This window comes from Leptodactylus fuscus, chromosome 5, assembly GCF_031893055.1.
Source record: "Leptodactylus fuscus isolate aLepFus1 chromosome 5, aLepFus1.hap2, whole genome shotgun sequence".
Lineage (NCBI taxonomy): Eukaryota > Metazoa > Chordata > Amphibia > Anura > Leptodactylidae > Leptodactylus > Leptodactylus fuscus.
In genome coordinates this window covers 31,594,059-31,615,843 of record NC_134269.1, presented here as the reverse complement: position 1 = coordinate 31,615,843, position 21,785 = coordinate 31,594,059, and the positions used below count along the sequence as shown (strand labels likewise).

The 21,785-nt window shown below is 45.1% G+C and overlaps 1 protein-coding gene across 1 annotated transcript in view; it reads left to right on the top strand.

The window, feature by feature from the left end:
• The first annotated feature begins 1,075 nt into the window (after positions 1-1,075).
• LOC142202582 (G protein-coupled receptor kinase 5-like) overlaps positions 1,076-21,785 on the top strand; it is a 44,664-nt gene continuing 23,954 nt past the window's right edge. Inside the window, exon 1 of the mRNA XM_075272770.1 lies at positions 1,076-1,781. Coding sequence (XP_075128871.1) covers positions 1,730-1,781 — 52 coding nt within the window. The 5' untranslated portion in view covers positions 1,076-1,729. The remainder of the gene's footprint in view (positions 1,782-21,785) is intronic.

Below are 21,785 nucleotides of genomic sequence, written 5' to 3'. Positions count from 1 at the left end.
GATGAAACCATTGGGATTTTTTTTTTTTAATTTTTAATGTAGATTGTGCGCCCCACATAGAGCTCACAATGTACATTTTTCCCTATCACTATGTCTTTGGAATACGGGATGGAAATCCATGCAAACACAGGAGAACATACAAACTCCTTGCAGATGGTTTTTTGCCCTTGGCGGGATTTGAACACCAGGACTCCAGCGCTGCAAGGCTGCAGTGCTAACCACTGAGTTACCATGTGGCCCCGAAACCATTGGGATTTCTGATGGATGTGCACTGGACAGACACTAAGCGCAGATGTGAACACAGCCTTATACACGCAGCCATGCTTCCTGCACCTGACATACATGATACACACAGATCTGCACCATACACAAGTTATACGCATTATACATTACATTACAGAGACAAGTTACACACACAGCTCTGCACAATACATATTACACACAGGTTATACACACATCTACACCATAGATACTACACCTATACCTTACAGAGACAAGTTGCATACACACAACTCTGCACAATACCCACACAGGTTATACGCACATCTATACCATAGACATTACACACACAGCTCTGCAAACTATGCACAATACACACACGTTATACAAACACCTCTACACCACACATAAGCTGTAATAATAACATTTTATTTACATAGCACCAACATATTCCGCAGCACTGTACAATGTATAGGATTCAACTACAGGCAAACAGAAACATTACAAAGAAATAGTCACTTCACACAATGGGACTGAGATTATACACATCTCTACACCACACACAAGGTATACACACATCTGTACATCACATATTACACACATCTCTACATTACACACAGGTTATACACACCACTCTATACCACACAGGTTGTACACACACCTCTATAGTACACACAGGTTATACACACCACTCTATACTACACACACCTCTACACCACACAGGTTATACACACCTCTATACTACACACACCTCTACACCACACACATCACACACATACACAGCACAGGCGCATCCAGACTCCTCCCCGCGCACACGTGACCGGTCACATGGCCATGACATCACCACAGGTCCTTCAGCCACTAGGATCCAGCATCTAGCTCGTCCATTCGCCGCCTCCAGTTCCATGTTACTTCCTGCTGCCGCTGCCCCGGGGATTATCACCCCCCGGCCAGGGACCAGCACTGGGGAGGATCCCCGACCTGCCGCCGCCTCTAGATCGCTGTGATCGGCCGGGGAGGAGCGGATCCCCGTCCTGTGCCCGGAGCTGCTGCTGCTGACTATGGGGCTGCCGCCCCCCTCTAAGTTATGCTGGTAGGACCCCCCAAGTGTCAGGCTGCTGCCCCCCATTACCTGCAGGGGGCCTGGCTGATCCGTGTGTAGGCTGCAGCCCCTTCACCACCCTGCCTGCTGGCTGTAGCTCTGCCCACATTACAGGCTGGCACTGGCTGCTGCTTCCATATAGACTGAGTGTTATAGGGGATACTTTGTATCCTTGTGCCCCCCTGTACCCCCCTCTGTGCCCTCAGGAGACCCCTGCCATCCCTACACCCATTCTCTTACCCCGTTCCCTATAGTACAATAATATTTCCAATCCCAGGGGACAGAGAGGACTTGTAGGACCCACGTTCATGACGTCTCCGCCAAATCGGCGCTGTTTACCATAGATTGGCGATTAATTGGTAATCGCTCCGTCCATTGAATGACCGCTCCGCTGTAAACTGCGAGATCATGGAACTGGAAAATATCGTGGCCAACACCGTGCTGCTAAAAGCCCGAGAAGGTGAGGAAATCCCAAATACGCCAATTATTAGATTACATTACTATTAATTAATTTTATATTATTATTATATTATATTAGATTTATATTATTATTTATTATTATTAATTTTATTGTATTAGATTTATATTTTATTTTTTTATTAGATTTTTATATGATTTATATTATTATTATTAATTTTATTATTGTTAGATTTATATTATTATTTTTAGAGTTGTAATTATTATTTTTATTATATTTATATTATTTTTTTTATTGTTTTTTAGTTGTAATTTTTATTATTATTGGTTTTATTTGCTGATTTATTAACATTATCCCTATTATTTCCTTATTTGTATTTATTACTCTTTATTATTCATGTTATTTATATTATATATTTTTTTTACATACGGTCAGCTGTGATTTTTCCCAATATTTTCTTGTACTGTTGCAATGCTCTATAATGAGACCCCCCCCCCGAAGAAGTTCAAAGTTGGGGAAAAATAGCAATTTACTAACACGGCCAAAACCCTGCAAGTACTTTTAAAAAATATCCATGCAAAAGCAGAAAAAATGTTACACCGCAAATCCAAGAAGAATATATAATGCTGTGATAGTGCTGTTAAGGGTCTGTTCACATCTGCATCACAGAGTCCGTCTGATATTGTGGATGTAATAAGATAATCCTATAATAGTCCCACAGTGACTAGTGATATTGATGGAGAACCCGGTGGATCCCTGACAGGACGGATCGGTTCTATAGAGAGTGATGTCCCTCGTGTCTGCTTACTGTGTCCTATGATGGAGCGGATGCAGATTCTGGTGTGAACGCAGTCTTATTATGGTAGTGGTCTTATCCCTGTTAATACTGAATTATTGATGGAGTGATGACTAGTAATATTATGAAATTATTATCAGTCGCCCTAATATATTATTCAGTTTATATGACTATATTTTATACTCTTTGATGTGTCTGTGTTGACCTCGGCATCAGAGTCTCCATCACATGTTCCCCTGTTATTGACAGGAAGAGTAACACAGTACACGGGCACTGCACTGAAACTTGATGGGGTCTTTCGATTTTCACTAGTGTCTGGCGTGTGACAGATCTGGCCCTGCACTGTGGCTTCTGTTTAGGATGGAAACTGCGGGGCAGATGTGAACAGAGACTAAGGCCTCTAGCACACGACAATGATGTTTTTCACGTATAATAGATCTGTGTAAGTAAATCTCCAACCTGTGGATCTCGAGCTGCATCTTCCAGAAAACCCAAACGGGCACAGACTGCTGGGGATGATGGGAGTTGTAGTTTTGCAGCAGCTGGTCAGCACCTGTCTGATATATGGGTAATTCGGGTGCGGACCATGCTACAGATAAGTGGGGAGCGGTCTCATCCTTGGGACCTCTGTTGATCCTGAGGACAAGGTTGCTGCTTCCTGAAGACTTGAAGGAGCAGTCCGTACCGTATTAGGATTCCTGAGGGTCCTGGCATTTGGGTTCCCAATGATCCAGACGTCTTAGTGATATGTCATCATCAGAGAACCTCGTGATCGTAGTAATGACGACTAACGATTGAGAAAACTAGTGGAGCGCGATCTATAAACGTTCCATCCGAACATATAGCCTTCCATCTGTCAGGACGTGTACTTGACAGTCACATCGCCCTACAGCTTACACTATGTTCATGTTACATTAAAGGGGTTTCCCATGAGCAGAACTATGTTTAATTTTGTAGAAAACTGAACGTTTAATATTTCCAAATTTTGCTGAGTTTTAATATTTTCTCTAGCCGTCTTAGTGGTGACAGTCTTGTGTCTTGATCAATTGCCAATGGATAGGATATGACCATGGTCTTGTGGCCGGGTTATCTTCTCATACATGTTGTGTCCCTGCCTTATAATCTACAATAAGGACATCATGGCCGGGTTTCTGACAAGTGCCAGACTACTAATTTATATTTGGTCAAGTTCATAGGGAAACCCTTTAAGCCCAGATGACTGTGAGATTGTTGCAGCTCTGTCCCCCGGCACCCCCACTGTTCACTTTATTGAGGGGGCTGCATGTCTCGGCCTCTTCTTCATGGCTGTCATCTTACCTGGCTGTTTTGCAGCTTAGTCCCATGCAGGTTCAACCTCTATACAGTATATGGAGCTGTTCCTGATATACAGTGAGGAGGCTGCAGCACTTACCCCAGCACCGCTGCTCCTTCAAACAGCTGATCGGCAGGGGTACTGGAAGTCAGCACCTACCAATTTGATATTGGTGACCTGTCCTGGATTTTTGCGTTTCTGAATACCAATTTGTCGCTAATTCAACGTATGACGAATTCATCCCCCAGCTTGGCATGTTATCACCTATCCACAAGATAGGGGACTACTTGCAAATGGGTGGGGGTCTGACTGCTCAGCCCTCCTCCAAGCCAGAGAACGGGTGATTTTTGTCCCCCATTGTGGTTAGGCAAAGGGTGCCCCATGCCATTCATTTCTATAGCGGTGCTGGAGATAACTGAACTATAGCACTACCCCATCTCCTCTCCTGCCATTGAGATGAATGGAGCTGTGCACATGCTGCCTGGCCACCATACCCTACATCCCCTGTTCTCCTGAGTGGTCAGACCCCCACTGATCTGCAAGTTATCCCTTTCTTTACGAAGACCCTTGTGGACATAAGTTCAGACATGGCAGATTGGCCGTGTTTTGGAAACCTTATCCACACATAGTGGAAATAATCTGCATGCTGTGGATTTCCATATCTGCGCAATGCAACAGAATCTGCATGTAAGTGATACCGCAATTTTACCTCGAATTTGCCTAGAGTCTCGTATCTGGAATATGTAGTACATGTGAACTCGCCAATTGACAGGTTATCTAGAAAAACAGTGTTTTGGTTTCTTTTTCTAGTCCTGTCCCTGGGCTGTGTCTGGTATTGTAGCACAGATATATTGAAGTAAAGACTGCAATACCAAAGACAGCCTATGGTCAAGAGAGGCGCTGTTTCTGGGGATAAAAAAAACGAACACCCCCCCCAACCTCATTATATACAATTTTTCGTATGGTTGTCTTGGCACCTCCACCCCGCTTATGTTTACACAAGTAACTTGTGCCTGCTGAAGATGCCCATATAGCTGTCTATAGATGTAGACCAGTAATGGATATTTGGCAGATTGGCGGATTCCTTCGTGGCAATACTATTTCAAGTGGATCTGGCATCTAAAACCTCTGGTATCAGCAGTGATCGCCGGGATCGGCTGCATTCAGCTGCACATTTTCTCTGCAGTGGCCACTACAGGTGAACTATAGTATTACATGTCTGCTTTGTGGACTATGGCTACACGGCAACTTTGACCATGGCTCCCATTGTGTGAGCAACGATGGCCGTGTCATCAAGTCCCTCCTTCACTTGAAATGGAGTCACACGACAGCTGTAGACTAAATGGCCTTTGGAGCCGGAGTTACACTTTTTAGGGACTCTGACAAGTAGAGGGACAGCCAAGCGTAGGAGCGCTGCTCCCTGTGATGTCCATGAGTCCTAATAGGTCATATTGGCCATGGTTGTGTTCATGGCACAACCCCTTTAAGAATCTGTACTCAGCAAATGGTTGCTTATGATTTTTCTTGTGTTGACGGTGAAATATTAATATTTTGACCTTTTTTGCATGAAATTCTCCCGTTCTGTGGAATGTTAGCATTGGCAAGGGCGGCGTCTGGCACGAGGAGGCATGTGCGTCTTGTTGTAGTCTCAGGTGGAAATTGAAGGTTACGTCTCAGAGTCCAGATAATTGTATATTACGGCTTTAATAACATGGTGGCTCCTTCTAGATGGTTGTTTGAGGATGTAGAAGATTTCCTTGAGGGCTAGATCTGGTCTTCTCTAAGCTGGAGTTTATTTTATGTGGCATATTAAAGAGGATACTTGACATTAGGAAACCGAGGATGATTTCTTCCAGAAATAGCGCCACAATTGTCCATGGGCTGTGAGCGGTATGGCAGCCTTTAATGGGGTTGCACTGTAATATCAGATCTGTCCCGTGAACAAGAGGGTCATGGCTTCCTCATCTCATACATCCCTTTAAAGGAGTGGTCGCTATAGTGCCGAGCCATGGTGGCTCTCTACTTGTATGGTAGTCACAGCAGACCCTCTACTTGTTTAGTAGTCGGAGCTGCCTCCCCCCTACTCCTTTTGGTAGTGGTAGCTGCCCCCCCTGCTCCTTTTTGGAACCGAAGCTCCCCCCCCCCCCACTCCTTTTGCTAGCCGGTGCTGCCCCCCCCTACTCCTTTTGGTAGTGGTAGCTGCCTCCCCCTACTCCTTTTGGTAGCCGGAGCTGCCTCCCCCTACTCTTTTTGGTAGCCGGAGCTGCCTCCCCCTACTCCTTTTGGTAGCCGGAGCTGCCGCCCCCTACTCCTTTTGGTAGCCGGAGCTGCCTCCCCCTACTCCTTTTGGTAGCCGGAGCTGCCTCCCCCTACTCCTTTTGGTAGCCGGAGCTGCCGCCCCCTACTCCTTTTGGTAGCCGGAGCTGCCGCCCCCTACTCCTTTTGGTAGCCGGAGCTGCCTCCCCCTACTCCTTTTGGTAGCCGGAGCTGCCGCCCCCTACTCCTTTTGGTAGCCGGAGCTGCCGCCCCCTACTCCTTTTGGTGGCCGGAGCTGCCTCCCACTTATTCCTTTTGGTAGTCGGAGCTGCCGCCCCCGTGCTGTGTTTGGTAGTCGGAGCTGCCGCCCCCTACTCCTTTTGGTAGTCGGAGCAGACCCTGCATTTTGCTTGATGGAGCACCCCCACCCCATTCTCTACTCTCTTGATATTTAGGGCAGTTTTCCCCTACTCTTACAATAGAGTAGTGTTCCCTATGTATCTTATGTCTAATAATCCCCCCCCCCCCCCACTTCCTTTATAGAGTAGCCCCTGTCCCGCTTGCTCGGTTGTAGTTGCAGACCCTCTGTAGCACTGCCTGTCTGGTTAGGGATGGATCTTGTTGTCCCTGCCTTTGGCGAGCCCTTTGGTTTTTACATAGATCGTTTATTTCTGGACTGGCCCTTGAAGATTCATGGTCTGAAATGACTTGTGATATGAAGGAATCCTCTGTAATGTATGCAGAGAATATACAGATCACCTGCACTTCACTGGTACGTTGCGACACGTGGAGGAGAGCGATCCACTGATTATAGTAATTATGTCAGACTGGGAACTCCGGACTGGGGAGATGGGGACACTGGATGTTATCTGGATCTCATGTCTATTAACAGGATTTCCCAGGCATATTAATTGATGACCTATACTTAGGATTGGTCATTAATTGAAGTTTGGTGGAGGTCTGATATCTGGGCCCCCCCACCGATCAGCAAACAAAGCACCGCACCATATATAATATAGCAGCAAAACTTGGTATCACAGCTCAGCCCCATTCCCATGAATGAGACTGAGCTATAAACCAATGTGACCAATGAACGTGACGTCACATGGCTTTTAAGGAGCGCCGCATCTGCGTCAAACAGGTGGTCCAAGGGTCAGACACAAACAAAATTAAATTGATGACCTATCCTAGGTCCCGGAAACCCCTTTTACAAAACAGCGCCACATCTGTTTATGGGTTGTGTGTGGTATTGCAGCTCCGCTTTAGTCACTTTGATAGAGCCAAGCTGTAGTTCCAGATGCAACCTTTGGACAGCTATGGCGCTCTTTCTGGAAGAGCTTGGAACTTTGATGTCTCCAACGCAGACCCTCCGAAATCTGTTTGGTGGGTAAGTAGAGCAGATTTGGGGTCACCTTTCTCGATGCAAGAACATGCTAGCCACAGTGCTATATCTATGTCTGCCATGCCAGTAGGGCAGCGATACCCTCTTCTGGTCCTAGAGGTTCTGCAGCAGCTGCAGTGTACAGTACATACACACAGAAAACCGTTTGCTTCGGGTTTTCACGTACGTCCTTCAGTGATTTGATGCAGCGGTCACGTGAAGAGGTTCTGCAGCAGCGGATGGCATGAAGCTGTAGGACACCACTGAGGTAGGGGTCTGTATACTACAGCTGTGACCTGAATGTAGTGCTGTGAACATGACTCAGGTCCTAGTAGATAATAGTAACCTTCCTCCACTACTACAGCAGCGTATACAAGCCATACAAAGCGTATGTTTCCTGTGCCGGCAGGGAGGGATCGGCCAATGACGTAGTTTGGAGGGCTTGTGTATTCTCCCCTCTCATCTCCAGCCCCATCTGTAAACTGTTTATTGCTGCAGGATTAGTATCATTTATAGCTTGTTTTTAATGTTTTTAGTACAGATTTTGGCCTCAACTACCCCATTAGGCAAAGTCCGGCAACAGCTGCTCTGTACAGGGTCTGGGTCTCAGACCCCCACAGACCATATACTGATCACCTACCCATCAAGCTTACCTACCTACCTACTCTTTAATTGATGACCTTTCCTTAGGATTGCTCAGTTAAAGGTCTGTGGGGGTTGGGTGTCTGGGACCTCGTGGATCAGCTATTTGTAACGTTTCGTTTATCGGTCGCATGGCCTATTCCCAGCTTGGTCCCATTCAAGTGAATGAACTGAGCTGCAAAACCAAGCACAGCCGCTATACAATGTGTTCTGCAGTATTTGTAAGTAGTGTATGCCACGGCCACTTCATGCAGCTGATCAGCGTTGGTGCTTCAGTATTTGATCCCCGCTCATCTTCAGTTATTAACCTATCCTATTGAAAGGTCATCAATTACAAAGCGGTGAAAACTCCTTTAAAGGAAAGGTCCAGTCAAAAAGTTGCAATACATATAAATCTCCCAGGCTAGCTGTTAGTTTAGGTGAAGTGTCACTTTATACGCCAATCACATCCCGAAAAAAGGGTCTGTCCGTGTCACAACAAGGGGTCCAGTAAGCAAGAACTTGTCCTATTGGGGGTATGACCCTGTCTCCATTCTCCTGGAGTTGAAACTTTGAATGTTGGCAAATATGTCCAAGTGTGCATGTGTATGAAGGGTGAAAGGAGTAGCTGCTGGCTGACAGCTATGAGTGTGGTCACCATAAGGCTATGTTCACATGTGCTGAGATAGCCATAGGCGCATCCAGCTTGGATTTATCAAAGAATCTGCTGCTGACATCTGTGGATGAAACTTTGTCCACCAGGAATGAAAGAGCAGATCCATATGTGTTATACTTCATTGTAGTCCAGTGGTGCTAGCCTTCATTGTACTACAGTGGTGCTAGCCTTCATTGTACTACAGTGGTGCTAGCCTTCATTGTAGTCCAGTGGTGCTAGCCTTCATTGTAGTTCAGTGGTGCTAGCCCTCATTGTAGTTCAGTGGTGCTAGCCCTCATTGTAGTCCAGTGGTGTTAGCCTTCATTGTAGTCCAGTGGTGTTAGCCTTCATTGTAGTCCAGTGGTGCTAGCCTTCATTGTAGTACAGTGGTGCTAGCCTTCATTGTAGTACAGTGGTGCTAGCCTTCATTGTAGTCCAGTGGTGCTAGCCTTCATTGTAGTCCAGTGGTGCTAGCCTTCATTGTAGTCCAGTGGTGCTAGCCTTCATTGTAGTTCAGTGGTGCTAGCCTTCATTGTAGTTCAGTGGTGCTAGCCTTCATTGTAGTACAGTGGTGCTAACCTTCATTGTAGTTCAGTGGTGCTAGCCTTCATTGTAGTTCAGTGGTGCTAGCCTTCATTGTAGTTCAGTGGTGCTAGCCTTCATTGTAGTCCAGTGGTGCTAGCCTTCATTGTAGTCCAGTGGTGCTAGCCTTCATTGTAGTTCAGTGGTGCTAGCCTTCATTGTAGTTCAGTGGTGCTAGCCTTCATTGTAGTTCAGTGGTGCTAGCCTTCATTGTAATACAGTGGTTGTAGCCTTCATTGTAGTACAGTGGTGCTAACCTTCATTGTAGTTCAGTGGTGCTAGCCTTCATTGTAGTTCAGTGGTGCTAGCCTTCATTGTAGTTCAGTGGTGCTGGCCTTCATTGTAGTTCAGTGGTGCTGGCCTTCATTGTAGTTCAGTGGTGCTGGCCTTCATTGTAGTTCAGTGGTGCTGGCCTTCATTGTAGTTCAGTGGTGCTGGCCTTCATTGTAGTTCAGTGGTGCTGGCCTTCATTGTAGCCCAGTGGTGCTGGCCTTCATTGTAGCCCAGTGGTGCTGGCCTTCATTGTAGCCCAGTGGTGCTGGCCTTCATTGTAGCCCAGTGGTGCTGGCCTTCATTGTAGTTCAGTGGTGCTGGCCTTCATTGTAGTTCAGTGGTGCTGGCCTTCATTGTAGTTCAGTGGTGCTGGCCTTCATTGTAGTTCAGTGGTGCTGGCCTTCATTGTAGTTCAGTGGTGCTGGCCTTCATTGTAGTTCAGTGGTGCTGGCCTTCATTGTAGTTCAGTGGTGCTGGCCTTCATTGTAGTTCAGTGGTGCTGGCCTTCATTGTAGTTCAGTGGTGCTGGCCTTCATTGTAGTTCAGTGGTGCTGGCCTTCATTGTAGTTCTGTGGTGCTAGCCTTCATTGTAGTCCAGTGGTGCTAGCCTTCATTGTAATTCCCGCTGTATGTGATTGGGGTACACAGAGCTTCATTTACTTGCTGCAGAATATTGGCAGATTGGGTCAGGATTAAGGAAACAAATCTGAACATGGTCTAAGAGCAATCTCTTGACGATTTGGGCCTGTAATCGTGCATTAAAGAGGTTTTTCCAGGCTTTGCAACCTTTAATGGATGACCTAGGTCATCCATTAAAGATAGGCATGGGCCCAAAACCTAGGTTACCTGCTGAACAGCTGTTGGAAGAGGCTGCAGTATTTGGAAGAATGCTGCAGCACCTTCAGGACTTACCAAATACAGCGCCGTACATTTGTATAGGGGCTGTGCTTGGTATTGCAGTTCAGCCCATTCGCTTGAATGGGCCTGAGCTCCGATCAGGCCATGTGATTGAGGGCCTGTGAAGTTAGTCTTTAATTGATGACCTATTTTAAGCATACGCCATCATTTAAAATCCTGGATTTAAAGGGGTGGTCTCATTAGAAACTCCCCCTTTCAAAAACATGTGCTAGTCAGGTGTTTCCCCTGCAGTGGCCACTACAGGTGAAATGTTGTATTACAAGATGTATGTCCATGCAATACAAAGACAGCTTAAACCTCTAATTCAAGGGGATCCCCTCTATGTTATCACTAGGACGTATGGACAGGTCATAAGACAAACCCTTTAGTAAATGTCTACTTGTTGTCAGAGTGAAAGTCCTCTGGTGATGGTGGGAGTGTCACATCCCCTTCATTGTCTACAAAGCCTGAGGGCCTTGTTCTATTCAGGCGTGAACCACTGCTCCGATCCTGCTTCTTTAATAGGCGGAGTGTCACTTTATACCTTAGCTTGTTTATTGTATATCCTTTATTAATGCAGAGAGTCAAAGACAATGGCTGGAAGAAGAGTGACCGCATTGGACTACTGGAGGCCTCACCAAAAGTTTTTAGGGTCTCCTTAACTTAAACCAATGTTAATCTTGAGAGAGCGATCCCAAGACGTATTTGGCTTTTGCATATGCATGGAGTGTCCTGCTTGTATTCTCGTGTTATGCTGTTGCTTCTTTTGGAAGATTGGTGAGGGGGGTTAGTGGGTGCAGCGACAATCCCACATATAGGTTTTCGGTACTGGGCGGACCACTTTGTTTCATCCATCAACTGGTAATGTGTCTTATGCCGTCAGTCCGGTTATTTTTAGACGCGTGTGGTATTTGGACTGTGTCCCCAATCTCTGGAGATAAGAGTGCTAGAATCCATTGTATAAACAGCCACCTTGTCACCTCCCAGATTTGGAGTCGTACGAGAAAGGAGCTCAGGTTTATTTATTGCATACAGTATCGCGTGCACGGCTGTCTGTTGTAGAACTACAAGTTCCAGAACGCTGCGATGCTTTGGAGGTTGCAGTTACGAGGTTGACACTGTGTAGAGTAATTCAGTCCAGATTAATGGACAATTCCTCTGAATGTATTCTGTGGTGTCGGTGTCATGTACATGTGTATTACACGTCTATAGGGTAGATACATACTTATACTATGCCTATACGATACCTGCTGCGCAGTGTGGACAGAGGAGAACCTCAAGGAGGCGCCATATGAGGTCACATGGTGTGTCTACAGACCAGTAGGGACGCTGCGTCATCATACGTGATCCATCAATGTGAACGGGGAACTAAAGGGGGTTGTCCGGACATTTTCTCCGCACCTTTAGGTCTCTTGCACATGGCTGTAGTTCTCCTGGATTTTCGGTACCATGTTATGGCCACCAATTCTGCTCAAATCGTGGAAAAAATTGCCCAAATTTACAACATCACAGGGATTTTTTTTTTTTTTAATTTAATGTGGATTGTGTGCCCCATATAGGGATCACAATGTACATTTTTTTCCCTATCTGTATGTCTCTGTATAATGGGAGGAAATCCACACAAACACAGGGAGAACATACAAACTCCTTGCAGATGTTGTTCCTGGTGGGATTCGAACCCAGGACTCCAGCACAGCAAGGCTGCATTGCTCAGCCATCACAGAGGTTTATGATGTACGTTTGGGTCATTAATCCCAAGATCTAAATGGGATTTATGGCCATATTACTATCCCGAAAATCTGGATGCATTACAAACGTATAGTAGGCCTTAAAGTGTACCCACCATATCCATTAACGTCTGACCGCACTTGGTGACTCTAGTCGGCCATTGTTGATACGCTTAGAAAACATGGCTGCTCTCTTTGTTGTGGCTGCCATTGAACCTAAGCTGTAGTTACATGAACATTGCTAAGCTGCTATACCACACGCTACCTATGAACAGGGGAGGCGCTGTTACTGGAAGAAAGCAGCCATATTTATTTTATGCGCAACGTACTGCTGGTGTTTGTCTAGTCCCCATCTGAAGAGCGTGTCACCTCATAGGGTACATGACGGTGGTGGAGCCCTCAGTGGTCCCAAGGATGGGCGTCCGCTATATGACAGACTTGCTTTGCTGAGCTGGTTTTAAACCAAGCTTAGAAGTTATAACCTGCCCCCATATAGATAACTTGCTCATTAGTGGGGTCGGACTGTGGGGTTATGTGGGGGTCCTGTGTTTGCAGCATCAATGGAGTGGCAGGTCATTCCATTCGTCTCTATGGGAGTATGTACTCCACTATCTCCAGATCCTCAGCCATCGCTTGAATTTAGGTCCAGACACCCACTTCTCAGATGTCAATGTAAAAGTGCATCCTAAAATATTGCCGTCTCTTTCGTCCAGCCACGCGGGTTGTATACAAGTCATATACTCACACGTTTTCCGTAGAAGTCGTAAAAAGACAAAGGATTAGAGTTACTGTCAGAACTGTTTGGATCTCGGAATAACTTCAATTAAATATAGTTATAACCGGAGCCCCAAAAGTGACATGTGTATTCTGTGAATATCGCCTTAAAGGGATTGTTCAGGATTATATATTTTTTTTAATTAGGTCGGGGGAGGTGAGAGAAAAAAAAAATACAAAAACATACTCTCCTGTCTCCGATGCCTCCCAATATGGTCCTGCGGCTTGAATGGATTCACATGCGGAATTCCCTATTGCACGTGACTGCTGAGTCCATTCAGCGGCCTCAGCGAAGGACGTGGGACGTCGATGCCGTGTGAACGTACCCTAACACTGTCTAACTCACTAAGCAGCAGGATCAGGTAGTCATGTAGTATACTATATAGAAGAAGGGGTGAGGTAGAAAACTTACTATTAGCTCCAGCAGCCTCTGTTTATCTGTGGTTTTTCTGCTTCTTTCTCACTTGGCCCCTTCAGTAGTAAAGTCCATGGGCAACCCTTTTTATTTGACATGTATGGCCATCTTTATAGGGTTTTCTTCTGATCGCTATGTACCAGGGTAGCCCGGCAGTAAATACAGAGGGAAGGTGATTTGGTTATGGTGCTCCAGCTGTGATCATATAACTTTAATCATAATCCTAGAGACTCTATAATGTAGTATAGCATTACTGACGCGGTGAGTTGTCCTTTAGCAGAATACAAAATGCTGTTCTATATTCCTGCATACGGAACAATAGTTTTGTTATAAAACCACCGATTTCTGCCAAATTCCTAGTTCAGGTGCGATTGGCTCTAATAAGAGAACCCTTGAGACAACAGCGATATAACAAATTCACTAATACACCCCTACTCTGGTCACTTGTGTAGTTTTGTAATACTTTGCAGGTGACGTCCATTTTACCCATTAGCCTCATAGTACGGTGCAGTCTTATTTACATGGGTTTGGCGGTATCATTGGATTTATGTAGATGGCGCATTATATAAACACAGGGTTATGCTAATTTGTCTCGCTGCCCTTTCAAGTTAAAATAAACATCCCCTATGAATAGCGCGCCCGCTTCCTTTGATGTTTGTGGCACATAATATTACAGCCGGTTTCTAATTTATGGCATTGTTTTTATGTCCTATTTTCTCCCGCGATAGTTGGTAGTTGGTTTTATAAACTTACAAAAAATTATATAAAAATAAAATATTTAAATTCTCCTTCAATAATTGGTTTGTAAACTTAAAAAACAAGCGTAAAAATAAACGAAATCTCATCAATTTAAAGATAATTTTATGCAGTTTTTCTAGTTTAGTATATGAAACTGCATACAAAATAAAATAAATTTGTGTATCAGCCATGTTTTTTTTTTTTAATGTTGAGACTACGAGATGCAGATTCATATTATTAGCAAACTTTTTGTAATAAGTTATATAGATAGATATGTCTGAAAAAGTGTGGGTATATATATATATATATATATATATATATATTACACAGACACACACACACACTTTTTCGGACATATATCTCTATCTATCTATCTATCTATCTATCTATATCTATCTATAATAACTTTTATTACAAAAAGTTTGCTAATAATATGAGTGTGCGTCTCGTAGTCTGCAGAGTCCACCTTTGCTTCTGTAGCATTTGCTCTTCAGACTGTTCTCCTATGGTGGGTTGTATAGTGGGTTCTGCACCATCTGGCATCACGTCTCGCTGCCAAATGAAATCTGATTTCACCCAGCAGTTTATCCCTCTAAAATCACTTGTCCCATCTCCATCTAATCTCATCTGTCTGTTATTCGCAGCATAAAAAGCTGCTTATTTCTCGCTTTGCTTGTTAGGAGTTTTGTCTTCAAGGTCTGGGTATAAAAAGATTTATATATGTATTTTTTTATTTTTATTTTTTTAAATTTAAGTACATGCGCCTGTCCTTGTTGGCACAGGCGCATGTAGAGTCTCTGCTGAAACTAACAGAAACAATTGGGGAGAAAAAAGTCCAACTGTACTGGAATCGGTAAAGTGGTGCCTATTGGAGGGTATAAGGAGTTGGTGGAGGTGGTGAAAGGTTCTCTCTGAATGGACGTTGTCAGGACTATTGAGAATCCCAGGCCGCCCCAACGTGATATCCAGAACCAGGGCTGTGGAGTCTTAGTTGGGCCAGTTTTGAGTGGATGGTTTGTAAAAGTTATCAATAGAGATGAGCGAACACTGTTCGGATCAGCCGTTCCGAACAGCACGGTCCCGTAGAAATGAATGGAAGCACCTGGCACGTACACTTTGCCGGCGGCTGGTCGCTTCCATTCATTTCTATGGGAGTGTGCTGTTCGAAATGGCTGATCCTGATCAGTTTTCGCTCATCTCTAGTTACCGACTATGACTCCAAAATAATCAATCTGAATCTAGAGTTGGAATTGGTGGTTTGTCTTCTGAACTCCACCAGTCAGGTCCTGAGTGTACCCGTATCAACGATCTCCTGTTTTATGGCTGACGCAACACAACCCATAAAAAGTCCTTTGTGAACAGGTCGTTTCAATTCTAGTGATCGTTAAAGAGTCATGAGGGTGGAGCCATTACTCTGAAGAGTCATGCTGGCCTCCTTACCCGATGGACATCCTCTAGGGAGCCGTACTGGCCGTAACGTCATCTGTGCACTGTAATAGGGACCATATGGAAGCAAAACAGAAAATGATTTGCTATATCTGTCCTTCCATAATATCTTGGTTTGTACAAACTTCCGAAAAATGCGTTTTTACTGTGACTTGGGCAGGTGCCAAAAGTCATTCTGAGAGTCAGATACCCAACTCATGGAGGGTTGTGTCATACATGTAGTGTATGACTTGTATGTTACATGATCGAGTGCGTCATCTCAATCATGGAGATCATGTTATTGTATCTTTGAGTCATTGGTTTCATTACAGATTTATCTTGAAGTATTCCGCTCACTTTTCTTTTTCCCCTTCATGTCCTGTTATGTGATGTGCACCTACTGATTTTACCAAAGAAATCTATTAAAATGACACCATGGCTTACCACAGGAAGGAGGAGGCGTTGGTGTCTTGCTGCTCGTTGAGTAGTCTGTATGCTTATCCTTATGTCTTGGTGGATTTGGCTTAAGTTAACTGAAGGACTCTCAGGACCTCCACCATGGTTTTTGGACACTATTCACTTTTTATACTTTGTTTTAACTAGTGGTCAAACCATGTGTATTGGAATGGAAGATCCCTTTAAATTCAGGTATAGCGATTGTCCAACTTGTTAGAACGGTCTTCCTTCAGACTGGTGGCACCTACTGATGGACATCTGACCTGTTGTTGAGACGTTTATGGCCTCCTCACGGGTTATGTCTTCCGACTCTATTGAGAGGTTCTGACAATAGAAGTACTAGATACTCATCTCTATATGGTGAGCCAGGCCAACCACTTATGACCACCAAACCCATTTTCGTAAGAGACTATATCTCTTAGGAAAGACGTCTCGTAAGAAGTTGATGCCGTTGGAAGAGATTATCTCAGTAGCACCTATGGACTTTGTCGGGGGACACTCCTGTTTCTCCTAATGTAGTCCTCCACAGATGGTGGTATCTTGGTAGGGAGCCATTGGCTTCTGATACATGACGTAGTTGAAGCGAGCCGTTTTATCCCTCTAGGTACGTCAGCGCTGGTGTTTCTCAGTCTGAAGCTGGTATAAGTGAAAACCTATAGTGAAATCTGCATCTTAATCCAGTCCTGGGGCGTCTTATGTGCAGCTTATCGGAAGCTTCTTTATGTAATGTAACATCTGCGGTGTCATCTGGTCATCATAATATGGTGGTGGGCTCTCATCGGATGCAGGATAAGACTGGGTTAGGGTGTAAGTTATGCATATAAGGCACAGGTCAGTCTTACTGCTCCACCTTAAAGGGAATGTGTCACTAAAAACTCACTTATATGGTAAACCAAGTTTTTATGATTTTTGAAATGTATAAAAAAAAATTTATATTATGATCCAGTTGTTTAATAATAAGTAGTAACTCCCACAATTTCTCATTCCGGATACTAAGCCTAAAAATAGACTCACAAGTTTAAGGGTTTTCTTTGTAGCAGTGACCTCATATTCACATCACAGACAGGATTACAATAGAAGATAACACCCATGACCCATCATTACATCCACCACTGACCATGGATGATGTCACAGCTTATCTGCTCCCTCTGCGGGTGAAAGTATTTCTAGAAAACTCTCCCCTAGACCTCAATGAATTATATGCTTTACCTAGGGGTTCCAGACTGGTTCCGATCCCGGGTCATATGATCAGAACCAGCCTCTAGTCTCCCAATTCTCTCCACCTTCTCCCGACTCTTGTGTCTTGGGGGCCGGATGACTATAGCACAGGTAACTAGTGATGAACATGAAAGAAGAGGGACGAGGCAGAATATTCTAGGAGGGACACAGGTTCTAACCATGTGACCCAGGGTCAGAACCAACTCAGAACACTCTGGAGAACCCCTTTAAACTCATTCAGACCCCAGATTGGAACCTTTGACTCAATGAGCCCCCTTAAATGGTTAGGCTATCATTACGAGCTCAGTGCTGTCCCTTCTTTTTGGATCCCAACTGATCAATAGAACATGGGATCAGCTACACTGACTAAAGGACCACAACTGAATCGATCAAACTGCGGTACCAGATACAGTCCGGACTTCACTAGGCTGTGCAGTGAAAGGACTATAGACCGTGCCTCTGCCCCCACAATCTGTTTTTCGGGATCCTAGGGGTCGCGTTCCCATTACAGTTTGGGTAGTCTGTGGCCTTGGCTGTGACTCTTGGTGTTAGAGCCGAGCACATCGCTGTCATTTGATTGGCTTTTGTAAACTCTTCAGGAGAGCTTGGGGAGAACCGCACAATAGGCAAAAACTATCTATTAACAATGTAAATCTAGTCAAATGTCCTAATCTGAGGGTGGGAATGGTCAGAGTGAAGCACAACGCCACATCCCAACCAGCCATCTATCATAGACTCGCCTCTGCGGCTTAAAGTGTAACCTTGTATTTTGTAAGTCAACAAGTGCATCAATATTCACATGTATCATGGAGTGGATGTGCACATTGATGTTGTTGGTGAATCTAAATTCTGGCTAACGTCACAATGTGGTGGTGAGATGACTGTTCACCACCAAGCAGCCCTCCAATCCTTACTGCAGTGGTGCCCGGAGGCAGCCGATTCAGCTGATCCATGCAGCGACTAGGTGTTGGGTCCCCACTGGTCAGAGCTGAAAGCTATACATTGGACAGGACTGTCTCTTTGCACCTATAACCTATATATTACTTCTGGCCTTGTCCACAGCAGTAGCTTCCAAGGGCCAGGAGGCAGCCGGATCAGCTGATCGGTGCAACTTCTAGGTTTGGGACCCCCCACTGATACTCATGGCCTATTCTGTATAAAATGTAGTATAGTCTATCCTATCCTGTGGATAGGTACTCGGTATAAAAAACACTATCGGGGCCAGAAAACTCCTTTCAAAGGGTATTCCCGCATTTATCATTTATGATGTATCCATAGGATGTGCCATAACATGTCTGACCGATGCAAATTTCACTTTTGGGACCTATACCAGGGATCCCCATTGTAGCCGGTTTCTGTAACGCCAAGCTGAATGGACATGGCTAAACACATGCATAGCCATGTCTCGATTCTCTCTTCACCCGGATGGAGCTTCTGCTCCTTCTCAGGTAGGTGGACGACCCTAAGATGGTACCTGCGTCAGACATTTATGGCCTATCGTTTGGTTCTTTCATAAATGTTGACGTTCAAAATACCTGTTTTATGGACTGAACTCTGATCATGGACCCCCCATTATCCATCTCATAATGGACTCATGGACCCCCATGTAGGAAAAGGAAGTCATTTGTGAGTGGGCGATCATTGGTATGGTCAACGTAGCTGGAGGAGCGTACAAGCAATGTCATGCTTTAGTATGGGCACGGTTTGTTGGTACACACTATAGCTGGTGGCCTTTTGTAGGCCGTGTATCTGATGTTATACTGGATGTAGCACTATTGTGATAACTTTCTGTGCCGTGATATCCTATCTCAGAAGACCACAAAAGCCGTTGAAAGAGTCGAGTTTACACTCAGTGCCACCCTGTTGCCAGCGAGTTATGAGTCATGTTAACCTTTGCTGCATCTGTATATTATATCGCTTTTATGATTTGCTATCATTGTGGCTTTATTAATCTATTATCCAAAAATTTACATTTCCTGTGGTGCAAATCCCCCCTTTTCCACCTCAAGCCGCAGAAAATCTACAACTTCCTCCTTCTCCGTCTACAATGTGTTAACTTCCAGTCCACACTGCGGTAAATCCTCCCCCTCCGCTTTCCATGTTGTGGCCACTATTGCACTTTGTGGTCTATCCCCCCGGCCTTTGTCAGCCATGTTCTGACCTCTATTACACCCTGTGGTATCTCGCCCCACCCCATGGCCTGTGCCGTGTTATTATGTATTGTGGTGTACTTCTGCGCTCTGCCTGCTGCTCGCAGCGCTGCTGACTTTGGCACTTCCCCAGTTTTGTGTCGTGAGCTCTGACTTCATTCCAGAAGGAAACGTTTGTGTTATGATAAGACAATCAGACTTTTTAGTCGCTGTTGATTTTGATTTCATTATTTAATATTTACTTTTGGTAGGGCAATTACATAAAGATAAACAGTGTAGCTGCCGGCTGTGCCAAGGTTACCACGAAAGGTGCCATAAGCATACAAAGCCTTGGACTCGTGCCCGTCCCTTCCTTTAGGTCTGCATGAACTTTTCCTTGGCCGTATCTTGCGATGGAATGTAGGATACTTGAGAAGTGACGCAAAGTTTGGAAAAAAAAAAAAAGTATATAAAATTTTAGTAGGATCCTTATCCCTGTACACAACCTTCATCACAGTCTAGTAGGTGTCCTAATTCTTCAGTCCCCCTAAATGTCCAGTCCTAGAGTTTGATAAACAGCAGGCTATAACTAAAGGGAAGGGTGTTAGATCGCTATTTCTTTGGCTGGGAGGTAGCTTGCTATTCAGAAACCTACTCCCTTTACTGACACCAAGCCAGTTTGAAGGGATTCCACCGTTCTAGATACTTAAGATGCTGAAACTCCCTTGAAGCCTCCCTTTGAAGTCCCAGAGTTCTTGGTATAGCTAGTACTCCATTCACTTCTATAGGGCTACTGGGTCTGCCAGCATGGGGTGCACTGACACCAAAGGGTAGCTACACAGGACCCCTTTCTTCTGATGAATGGTGGTCAGCGCCGCACCTCCCATGAGGCCCCAGGGAGGGCGGCATTTTTGCTTACCTAAGCCAGTCCAGGACAAGCTGCCCTGGACTGGCTTAGCACCGAGTGGTGGATTGGGGAGGCCACTGGAGCAGCGCTGCTCCAGCAGCCTCCCCTCACGCTCAGGCAGAGAGCAGGTCCTCTCCGTGCCTGCTCTCTGCCTGCGAACAGTGCTAAGCTCTGCCCCCTTTGCTAAGCACCCGCCCCTTCCGCTCTGCCACACCCCCTCCTCCGGGGGGGGCTTTCTGTAGTTCGCCTCGGGCGGCGAAAGGGGCAGGTTCACCCCTGATGGTGGTCGCAACAGTTAGGCCCCGTCGAAAGTGCTTAAAAGCTTGTAACAGTATAACTCTTTTAAGGAGGACCCTTCACCATCTCCAGCAACTGCAGTTCTTCTATTTAGGCTCACCGTCATGTGATTTCAGCACCACTGGAAAGTTTTCTCTAGCCCACACCTTTCCAGAGCAATCAGTGCAGTTAGTTAGCTACTTAGACTTTCTAATGTAAAGTGGGTGGTGTCAGTAGGGCTCTGACACCGCCCACCTCTGATTGTAGCTATGAGTCAGTCTCCCTTGCCTGCTTTACTTGACACCACCCACTTGGCATTAGACAGCCTAATTAGAATATCTGGCACCAAAACTATCAGCACTGACTGCTCAAGAATGGTGAGAGCGAGAGAAAAAAAAATCCTGTGCAGGAATTGGTAGAAGGGTGCCTATTGTAGGATAAAAGGTCCTCTTCACGCGGCCATTCATATTGTATGAACATTAGCCAAATCCACCAAAATGTAAGCATCCAAATATCTAATGTGTGCTGTGGTATCTCGACTTTACTCTAATGGCAGAAGCCAGAATGTCGAAAAGTTAAAAAATTTGAGTGCGTTCTCAGTGGAGATCATCCTCCACCAGCGGTGTCTACTGGCAATGGTGTATTCTCCTCTCCGTATTGAGAACACATGCATACTCTGCCCGGTGTCTAAAGTGTATGGCCGGTTTAGAGGAATGCCAAGTCAGGAAATGAATGATCAAGGTGAGAAATATAGTCACTGATGGTCAGTCTGAACACCCTAGTTCCAGTTCTCGTGATCACCCATCAGCCACTTACCCCCAGATGCATCAGGCGGCGATGATTGCTGGGTTATTGGCATGAATTCTGCCTGTTCTCCTCACTATTCATCCAAGGAGACATTCCCCATATACTTTAGGTTGTAGACGCTCGTCACCTTGGGTCGACCATTGATTATATTTTATAAGTTCCCATTTGCATTTATAGACCTGAGCATTGTACTCTTCTAAACAAAAGAGGCAAATGTATTGATTACCAAAGTCAAGTCTGGACTTTTCCCATCGGCCATGTAGCCAATGAGACTAGAGCTTGGGTTATTTAGCTATTTTCCATTGATATCTATGAAAATTATTGTCTGACGTTAAAACCACTAGAACTATCTACTAGTGTGGTACAATTGACTCCTACAGTTTATTGTCCTCTTGAGAATC